The 11,269-nt window shown below is 46.5% G+C and overlaps 1 protein-coding gene across 1 annotated transcript in view; it reads right to left on the reverse strand.

Moving 5' to 3' along the window:
* The window catches only part of LOC106846585 (zinc finger protein 709-like), a 61,305-nt gene extending 56,157 nt beyond the window's left edge, over positions 1 to 5,148 (reverse strand). Inside the window, exon 1 of the mRNA XM_044753787.2 lies at positions 5,026 to 5,148. Within this exon, the coding sequence (XP_044609722.1) occupies positions 5,026 to 5,028 (3 nt within the window). The 5' untranslated portion in view covers positions 5,029 to 5,148. The remainder of the gene's footprint in view (positions 1 to 5,025) is intronic.
* Between the last annotated feature and the right edge of the window lie 6,121 nt (positions 5,149 to 11,269).

Below are 11,269 nucleotides of genomic sequence, written 5' to 3' on the forward strand. Positions count from 1 at the left end.
GGGGAGAAAAAGGAAAAAATAAAATCTTTAAAAAAAAAAATCCAAAATCAATTTATAATAAACTAGTAACGGAGGGGAACTTCTACTTCTAAGGAAAGAACGTCTTTATGAATCCTGAAGCTACATTTACAACATTTGTTTCACACGGCATGATTTTCTCTGTGAAATGTCTAATACAACTCACAAAAGCAGAAATGACTCCTGAAACTAGACAGGAGAAAGAATACGGCAGTCCTCTGCTTTCCATATGGACCCACACAGACAGTCAAGTTATCTTCCTAAAAAGAGGAAATGCAGGGGCCGCCCCGTGGCCGAGTGGTTAAGTTCCAGCGCTGCGCTTCTGCGGCCCAGGGTTTCACCAGTTCGGATCCTGGGCGAGGACATGGCACCGCTCAGCAGAACACGCTGAGGCGGCGTCCCACATGCCACAACTAGAAGGACCCACAACTAAAAAGTATACAACTATGTACTGGGGTGTACGGGGGGGGGGGGTTGGGGACACAAAGCAGCAGAAAAAAAAAAGAGAGAAGATTGCCAACAGTTGTTACCTCAGGTGCAAATCTCTAAAAAGAAAAAAAAATAAAAGAGCTATCCATCGCTCTGAGGGAAAAGGACAAACTGAAATACTGCGTCTGGCTGAAGTGCACCACAAAGAAAAATACTTGATAATGATCCCTAGAACTAGAGAGGGGAAACGGCTTTGGGAACGCGGGGAGAGACGGGAAATTTACTCATTTATTGACACTCCTGGGAGAGCCGGGCGGGGGGGACAGGGTTGTGGGTTTGAGACCCTGCTCGCCAAGTAAACGGGAAAATTCAGGGAAAACGGGTGCCCCCTGAGGAGAAAGGAGGCCCTGGGGACCCCACAGACCGCAGTCCCTCCGCGCACGGACCCCGGAGCCCGAGGCCCGACTGTCCTGAGGACCCTCCAGCGAGCCCCGCACCGTCTGGGACACGCGGGGCTGCGGGCGCACAGCGGCCCAGAGACGCTCCGGCCCAAGTCGCCGCGCGCAGGGACCACAGGACGCCCGGGGCCCGGCTGCCCGCCCCGCCCCCACGCTGCAGCCGGAGGGGCCTGAGGGCCGAGCCGCGCCACCGCGGACTCGGGGCCGCAGACCGCGGAGGGGACCGCGGGAGGCCACCGCGGGAGGCCGGGCCCGCCCCGCCGCTTCCCACCAGCCCCTCCTCCCACGTCCTGATCCCTGGGCTGAACTCTCACCATTTCTAAGGCTCCCGGGTCCCCCGAGTCCTTCCTACGACCCCCGCAGCCAGTGCAGGTCACAGCCTGACAGAAGCTGAGGCAGTCCACGCGCGACCCGAGGGAGGCCAGAACAAACAGGGACGTCCACGCTGGTGCGATGCCTGGCCACACCCACAGGCTCAGCCCCGCCCCTGACTGGACAGTTCCCAAGGACACGCCCACTCCCCGATGAGTGACATCACAGAGGGAGGAACCTAGCTTCAAGGAAACCACCTTCCCCTGGTGGGCTGCCACCTGTCGTCTCTTGGTCACTTCAATTTAAACAAAACTTCCCCCCCCCCCCCACACACACTGGGGCGGACTTTGCTCTTCCCGCAGCTTCTGCAAGACGCGTTGTTGCAGGTGTTCGCAAGGAATCCCTGATTCAGTTTGAAGAAGGAGCAAGTACAGACAAGAGGGTGGCCCACGACAGACTGGAAAAGGGGTTCTTATGTCCTCTAGGGGTCAAGGGCTTGGCGTAAGGCAGCGCGGCCACTCATGTAACTGTGACCCTCGTTTAGAAACGCAGACACTTAAACGTGACCTCACCAGGTGGGATCAAGTGTCTGGCCCCATTCTGATCTTTCCGCCTTGCCAGCCATCAGCCTTCCACCCATCCCCGCCCCACCCCGACTCATTTGGTTCTTAAGAATCCTGGGGCCTTGGGCTCTGCTGGCAAGTTGGAACCCCACAGCCCTAGCGGGGTGCAGGGACTCTTCTCACCAACCAAAGGCAATGAGACGTGTTCACCAAATTCTCAAGTGTGCGTTTTACACTGGAAGGAAGTTTCTGTTGGATCAGTTTTTTCCTGTGTCCCTAGAGAACTTTGAAATGTAAACAATATAATATTCCAAAGGCAAGTGATTCCCATTTTCACTGCTATATTGTTACGTAAATATGAGATGTACCGGGAAACTCTTCTCCCCCATCTTTAAAGAGCTGTAATTGACTAATAAGAGTGTCTGAATTTAAAGATTACAACGGGATGATTTGATATACTTATTCTGTACTGTATAATTGAAATTAGCTTAGAGAATGGCCCTTAAACATTCTCAGCCCACAGGAACTTCCTGTTTGCCTACAGTTCAGAAGGAAAACACACTCGGAAAGTGACTACATTCCAAATTTAGGGTCGAAACACTCCCAGTTGAGATGTCACCCCTGGAGTGCTTTGTCCCTGGTGAAGGAGGGAGGGGACCCCAGAGCAGCCACAGAGATGGACTCTGGGAGCCCCACACATGCTCCCTGTCCTGTGAGCATGAAAGCACTGCCTCCCTCAGGCTCCCATTCTCACAAGTGAGGAACCTCTCAGCCATGTTCAGTTTAAGCTTCTGACCCACATGAACTCCAAATTCATAATCCCTTTGTCCTTGGGATGGAACACTGTCAGTGTTGCAACCCAATGTACACATCAGGATAGATGCGGAGATGGCTGATGGCCACTCTGAGTTTATTATAACCAGCATTTCAATATATACATAACTTACATCTGTTAAATATATACAGGTGTTCTGGATGAAGTAATTAGTGAAATACCAAGAATTCTTAGTGATTTCTCAAGGAGCCCTCCCTTGGCCTCTGTTTTGATATTATCATGTTATTACTGTGCTCGTATATTTTATCTGGGAGCATGCAAGGCCTCCTAGGCAACGGCCCCTCCTGCTCTTGATACCGTGTCTCCATCTGTGCCCCTGGGCGACCAATGCCTGTCTTAGGTTGCCTGCCCCTGGAGGTCTTACTCGTCATTGGCTAACTGGCCTTCTCACCTCTGGGTCAGTTTGTTGGTAACCTTTTTCCAGTGATTATTAACCCTTCCTGCGTCGGGGGCAGCTACAAACACCTGATCTTCACAGACTTTCTCACTGTGAACAGATTACACTCTCAGTGCACCTACAGTGTGGGTGCAAAACTCAAACATAACGTTTAAAATGTCCAGGCCTAAGGAACCACAACCACAACCTCAGAAAGGGCGTCACTCCCCACCCCATGAGCACGTGCGCCCCCAGCTTTCCAAGGCTCTGCAGCTCCTCTCAGGAGAAAGGCTCCTTCCATGGGGGTGTGAGCAGTAGGACACCTGCAGGGGGAGGCCCCCCAGGAAGGACAACTGGGCCTGCAAGGCCTTCCCTCTGTAGGTTCAAGGGGGCCTTAGCTCAGAGACACCGACCTCAGGCCTGTGCCTCCACTGGAAATTTTTTGGACCACGATTGATACTTTAAATACACCAACCCAGTCCTTGAACCATCAGGCTAAAACACTCAAACCAGGCTTTATGTGGAAATGAGGGAAGAAAACTGTATGACATTTTGCTGACTCAACAAGAAACCCCAGAGTGATATACTGCATTCCAGGAAAAAGACGTTAATACATTATTTCCATGACAGGAAATTGTTTTATAATCATTCTTGAGCACTTAACGTCTGCCAGTCTAAGCCTCAGAAATCCATTTGACCTCACGCAAAATAAAACAGCAGACCTTAGAATGTTACTACCGTGATCAGGGAGGAAAAAAGAAAAACAATTTTTAAATCATACAATGAACTACTGGAATGTTTCATTTTCTCTGAAAATCACCTCTTTCTTCCCTTTAAGGAAACATTTTATATTGTGTTTCAAGCTGTATTGATTAAATAAATTTTTATTCACTGAAAAACTGAAAGTAAAATAAAGTGAATACATCTTTTCAAGGAGACAAACCCAGGGAGAGTCAGTGCTGACAGGACAGATCGCCCGGAAAAGTTTGCCAAGAGGAACCTCCAACCCAAGGACTGACAACTGCATGTCTGCGCCCAGGACACACCCTGGGAGGAGAAGGCCTAAAGATTTCATACAAAGTATTTTTCCAGGTAGGTGTTCACTACTTTTTTCTCTCGTAAAATATCCACAAACAGGTGCCGGCCTCGTGGCTGAGTGGTTAAGTTCGGGCGCTTCGCTGCGGCGGCCCAGGGTTTCACCAGTTCGGATCCTGGGCGCGGACATAGCACCACTCATCAGGTCTTGTTGAGGCGGCATCCCACATGCCACAACTACATGGAGGCACAACTAAAAAGTGTACAGCTATATACTGGGGTGATTTGGGGAGAAAAAGCAAAAAGAAAGAGACTGGCAACAGTTGTTAGCTCAGGTGCCAATCTTTGGGGGAAAAAACGCCACCAACAAGAAATCAACCCTTTTAAAAGGGCCAGCCATTGACTGTGGACAAACAATAAGCAATTAACATATCGGGTCTTTTTGTGATTGATTATGATGCTGTGAATCGGAGACGGGAAGTTGGTGGTTGGGAATGCGGGGAGGGATCTGGAAATTTAGGGATTTATTATCGGTCCTGGGAAGAGCTGGGGGTACAGGGGCGTGGATTTGAGACCCTGCTCCCCAAACGTTTAGGAAACTCAGTAGAAAATGAGTCCCCTCCGAGAAGAAAGGAGGCCCTGGGAACCTCACAAACCGCAGCCCCTCCGCGCACGGACCCCGGAGCCCGAGGCACGACTGTCCTGAGGACCCTCCCGCGGGCCCCGCACCGTCTGGGACATGCGGGGCTGCGGGCGCACAGCGGCCCAGAGACGCTCCGGCCCAAGTCGCCGCGCGCAGGGACCACAGGACGCCCGGGGCCCGGCTGCCGGCCCCGCCCCCACGCTGCGGCCGGAGGGGCCTGAGGGCCGAGCCGCGCCACCGCGGACTCAGGGCCGCAGAGCCCGGAGGGGACCGCGGGAGGCCGGGCCCGCCCCGCCGCTTCCCACCAGCCCCTCCACCCCAAACCGTGTCTCCGAACCCCCGAGCAGAACTCTCACCATTGCCCAGGTTCCTGGAGCCCCGGCGTCCCTCCTATGACTCGGTACAGGACACAGCGGGACAGATCAGCAGCAGAGCGTCGCGGAACGTTTAAGAGCAGGAGATCCCTGACCGGAAGTACTGTGGCACGACAGGAAGTCGGTTGTGGTTGCCCAGCGTCGGCCCGCCCACCTTCCCCGCAGCGAATCCTGATTGGACGGCTCGAAAGGCCCCTGGTCCTGAATGACAGCGGATGGAGCTTACGCATCTGAGTCAACCCAGAGCTGAAGGTGGTCCTATGCCGGGACGTTTTTGCTGAAGTGCAGTGCTGCGAGGCTGCTCCGGAAGCTGTGACCCTTCTTGTCAAACACACTTAAAATCACCTCCCCATATGTAATAGTCTGGCTCCATTCTTAACTTTGATCTTTCACCCAGCGCTTCCCCACCTCCCCTCAAATTGTACTTTACAAAATCCTATGGCCTCCCAAGCCCTTAGCCCTGGTGGGAAGTTGGAGCCTGGAGCCATAGCTGGGCACAAGGTGTCTTCTCAGGCCAACTACAAGGTATGAGATGTGTTCATTCAGTTCTCAGGTGTACGTTTTACGCTGGAGGGAAATTTGTTTTAGGTCAGTTTTTTAATGTATCCTGAGAAAACTTTGAAATGTAAAAGTCTTTAATATCCCTAAGGAAATTCAGTTCCTATTTGGACTGATATAACGAGAAAACAAGAAAAGGTTATGTAAATGTGGGATGTACCTGGAAAGTATTCATATGCTTAGATTGGATGCCTAACTTATTTGCATTACACATCCCTAATCCATTTATCCATTTATTTGAACAGATGTGGTTCCCCCTCACCCCGCTCCCAAGAAACAATACGCGTACTATACAATAGAGGGCTTTAATGTCTACAACGCACTGATCTTCAGTTTATTCACACATACCGTGCAATCATCACCGCAGTCAATTTCAGAATATTTCCATCACCTGAAAAGAAACTCCTATATCCTTAACCTATCACTGCCCTATCTTCCCACTTAGCTTGCTCCAAGCGCCAGCCCTAGACAAGCACCAATCTATTGTCTGTGTCTATTAATGTCCATATTTGTCGACTTTCATATGAATGAAATTCTATAATATGTGGTCATTGTGTTTGACTTAATTCACTTGGTATAATTTTTTCAGGGCATTCCATGTTGTAGCATGTGATGAGGATTTTTAGTCTGGTTAGTTTTAAAACTACAGATGAGATTCAGGCTCCAAGGAGTGGAATTTGTTTGCCCCTTTGTTGGGAAACATTTACATTTCTAAGGGAAACCTCTGTCTGTGAAGATGCCTCCCTCTCTGTGCCAGGAAGAAGGGGGATGGTCTTATCTCTAGAAGCTCTTAATCAATGCCAGAGGCAAGAACTTAAGTTGGTTACTGTCTGGCAACCTCATGTAACTGACCCCCCCCCCCCACAAATCCTCCTTTGTCTTTAGCCGAGGATAAAATTCAAGGGGTGACTTCTGCCATTTACTCAATCTGGTTTAATTCTTATCTAAAAGTTGTGGGACCGCCAAATGGCCAGACCATACGGGCACTGATACCATTTTAACTTTTTTACATATTCTTTGTCTTGTAAAGAGATAACTCACATACCTATGCCATAAATTTAGCCTTACTCTCCACCCAACTTTGCAGCAGCAGCAGCAGTAGGAGCTCTGACTGCCCATGGGTCCTGTCCCCATGCGGCGGCAGCAGCAGGAGCTCTGACTGCCTGTAGGTCCTGTCCCCACGCACCAGCTCTGCCTGCCCATGGGTCCTGTCCCCGTGCCTGGGGGGGGGGGGGGGTGTGGAGCAGCAGCGGCTCTGCCTGCCCATGGGCCCTGTCCCCATGCCAGCGGGGGGCAGCAGAAGCGGCGGCAGCAGAAGCTCTGACTGCCCATGGGTCCTGTCCCCATGCTACACTATTCTCTAAATAAAAGAGCACTACTGCCAGATCTTAAGAGTCTAAGAAATCTTTCTTTCGACTCCTCGGCTCACCGACCCCGCATCAGCATGTATCAATAATTCATTTTTTTAAATTGAGATATAATTGACAAACAGCATGATATTCATTTAGGTGTACCACAGTAAGTCTAGTCAACAGCCAGCGCCACACACAGTTATAGACATTTTCTTGTGTTGAGAACTTTTGAAATCTACTCTCTCAGCAAATTTTAAATATACAATCCAATAGTATTAACTATAGTCACCATGCTGTACCTTGCATCCCCATGACTTATTTATTTGATGACACAAAGTGTGTACCTTTTGATCACCTTCTATATTTATTCCATAAAAGTACATCTTATCCATACATAAGTGTACAGTTAAGCAGTGTGAAGTACATTGACATTGTGAAACCAACCTCCAGAACTCTTGTGAATCTGCAAAACTGCAACTCTCTGTGTATTAAACAACAATGCCCACTTGCCCTTTGCCCCCTAGGTCCTGACAACCAGTTTCCTGATGTCTCTATGAATTTGATCCCTCTAGGTACCTCACATCAGTGGACTCATACAGTTTTTGTCCTTTTTTGACTGCCTTGTTCCACTTAGCATAATGTCCACAAAGTTCACACATGTTGTAGCGTGTGTCAGAACTTCATGTCTTTTTAAAGCTGAACAATATTCTGTTCTGTGTGTGTATCACATTTTGTTGATCCATTCATCCATTGATGGACACTTTGGTTGCTTCCACTTTTTGGCTACTGTGAATAATGCTCCTATGAACACAGGTGTGCATATATCTCTTTGAGTCCATGTTTTGAATTCTTCTAGGTGTATACTCAGAAATGAAATTGCTGGATCATATGGTAACACTTGCTGTAATATTTGAAAAATGTGCCATACTGTTTTTCACAGTGGTGTCATGATTTGCATTCCCACCAGCGGTGCACAGGGGTTCCCATGGGTGTTTTCATTTTCTTGGTGGTATCCGTTGAAGCACAAAAGTGATTAATTTTGATAAAGTTCCAATTACCTATATGTTTTTACTTTGGTGTTATAATCTTTGCCACATCCAAATTTTCCTCTCAGTTTTTTCTGAGTATTATTGGTTTACGTCTAGTTTAGGTGTTTGATCCATTTTGGTAAATTATTGTGGGTAGTATAATTTAAGGGTACAACTTCATTCTTTTGCATGTTCCTATCCAGTTGTCCAGCACCAATTTTTGTAAAGAATATTTTTCCTCATTCTTGGGACCTTTTGCAAATATCAGGTGACCATAGACAAATTGGTTTGTATCTGGAATTTCAATGAAACCCGTTGATCTGTGTCTGTCTTTGTGTCATTATCACATTACCTGGATTACCATACTGAGTAGTCAGATTTTTAACTCAGGAAATTTTAATCTTATTACTTTGTCTTACTTTTTCAAGATTGGTTTAGTGAGTCTGGTTTGCCTGCAATTCCATAGAATTTATCAAATGCTTGCCAGTTTCTATAAAGAAGTCAGCTGAGATCCCAATAGAGATTGTGTTGAAAATCTAGATCATTCTAGGAAGTATTGTCATCTCAACAGCGTTAACTCTAAGGATCCATGAACATGGGCTATTTTCCCTTTTATTCATTGATTCATTGATTGATTTTTAGGGTTCCCTTTTTTTCTTGCCTCTATTTCTTAGGGACTAATAAAGAACAAGGAAAAAGACAGCATTACTCCAAGGTCTTTGCTGATTTGATTGAAGATTTGCAATGTCTGATTATCCAATCGCCTCCCAACCTCACTTGATTCCTTTTAATTTCCAAAAATGCAAATCACATTTTTGACAATAAGAAAAGTTTGTTATTATTACTAGAAATTAGTTTCAGAGAAAATGTGCCTAGAAGAGGATGTTTCTCCACCTACCCTCAGAATTCATGAAGCTCTGTAACTGCTATCCTTTGCATGTGTGTACATTCACTAATGCCCATCCAGTAGCAGTGGTGCATAGATTGTAAATTTAAAATAGGTAAAAGTGTACAATCACTTTTCTGTCACTGTGTGATTATCACAAGTATGCATTTTTTGATACAGCTCCCTTTTTTTTCATTTTACCCTTTGACCCCCTTCACCAATTTCTGCCACCGCATACCCCATGCCCATGGCAACCACCACTCTCTTATCTGTACCAATGAGCTTGGTGCTTTTGTTTGTTTGTTTTAGATTCCGCATATAAGAGAGATCATACAATTATTGTCTTTCACTATCTGATAGATTTCACTAAGTGCAATGCCAGTGAGATCCATCCATGTTGTCACAAATGGCAAGATTTCATGCTTTTTTATGGCTGAATAATTTCCATTGTACATTTATGCCATAATTCCTTTATCGAAGATGAAATATTAATAAAGATCTACAAATGTGAAGTAACAAATGTTGGCGAGGATGTGAAGAAAAGAGAACCTTTGTGTACTGTTGGTGGGAATATAAATTGGTGCAGCCACTATGGGAAACAGTATGTAGGCTCATAAAAAAATTAAAATAGACCTACCATATGCTTCAGCAATTCCACTTCTGGTGGTTTATTCTAAGAAAGGAGAAATGCTAACTCAAAAAGATATATGTACCCCATGTTCACTAGACCATTATTTACAATACCCAAGATATGGAAACAACCTATGTGTCCACCAATAAATAAATGGATAAAGAAATTATGGAAACAACCTAAGTGTCCACCAATAAATAAATGGATAAATATCATGCCAATATTTCAGCCAGATCATGAAGAAAAATGAATTTTAAAGTTTAAACATATTTCTTGAGGTTTTACCATTTAAAGTTACTTCATTCTTGCCAGCACAAGAAGGATCAGTTGCTCTCTCATTTTCACTCAGAACTAAGAACATGTTGGTTCACAACCTTGAGAGTTCTCCGGGTGTCATCTGAAACTGGCTCCCATACAGGGAGGGCAAGGACAGACTAAAGAAAGAAGCAGATCACTCCAGATTGGGAGCTGGCAGTTTTAATAAGGAAGGGAGTTTATATATGAGGCTTGTCTTAGGCGGTGCAAGATGAGTAGATCTCCAAACACATCAATAAGAATCTTAAAAGTTTATATAGATGCTTTAATGGGGTTCATTATTGGGTACAGCCCAGATGGTCTCAACAACACATTATTCTCTCTGGGCTGCATCCTTGAAATGGCTCTTAGTTTGGGAACAGTGGGCAGAATGTTTATTCCAAGGACAGGAGAGTTGGTAAGGAGGCACCAATTGCCTGTCTAGCTGGAAGGTGAACCAGTGGTCACACCCTCTCAGTGACCTCCTCCAGCAGAGCTGCTTCTTGAATCTTGGGCAACTCATTGCATTAGGGCCATTTTTCAAAGTCATGGGAAAAGTATGTCTCCCCATTCCTACAAGTAACTCCCTGCACTTCTTAAGCGGAGCATTTGTTTGGCTTAGAAGACCACCTTATAGAATATTGTTGAGTTCTCATGGGTGTCCCTCAGTGCAGGTGGATGCACCAACACTCTAAGTGTATTCTGGCCCTCGTGTTTGCCATGATGGAGATAAACAGGAAGCATGTGCTCTTACTAAACACGACCTTAAGATACATCTATGATGTTGACCACAGTGATTAAAGGAACTTTGAGAGCACCATGACGTGACCTCAAGAATGAGTGAGACTGTCCCTCACATTACCTGCAAGATGCCTCAAAGAACAATTCATCAATTCATCAGTGCAGGAAATACACCCCCAGTTTCTTCCCAGATGGGGCCACTACTGGAACTGTCCAATTCCCACAGGTGCAATGAAAGTAGGGTGGGGGAGGGCAGTGATGGAATGTAGTGTCCTCAGCACTGTGTTTCTGACAGTGTGTGAGAGCAGAGCCAGACTCATGCATCTTCCCAGGCGAATGCACATTCTTAGGATGGTGTGTCCTTTATTTGCAGTAGTCATGAGGAGTTAGGAGATAAAAAAACAAAACAAAACAAAAACCACAGGCATTCCTGACTCAGGAAATCAGAGTAATTATTTTCCAGATAGTTCTTAAAGGGGAGATGAAAAACAGATAATGAAATGGAAATATCTTCTGCATCTCTCAATGCTTGATGCTGAATACCCACAGAACTTTTCTTTTTACATTGGATGGTGACTGATGGATGATGCTACTGCCCAGCTGTGTTCCCCCTTGTATGATGAGCACTGGGCTTTCCTTTTCAGTCTTCATTGAGACTACTTCCGGTTCTTTGGCTCTGCCCCTCAGTTTCCATGTGTCAGATGGCCTCCAGGTATGGTTCTGTCCCTGGGCATGG

This window comes from Equus asinus, chromosome 20, assembly GCF_041296235.1.
Source record: "Equus asinus isolate D_3611 breed Donkey chromosome 20, EquAss-T2T_v2, whole genome shotgun sequence".
Taxonomy (NCBI): Eukaryota; Metazoa; Chordata; class Mammalia; order Perissodactyla; family Equidae; genus Equus; species Equus asinus.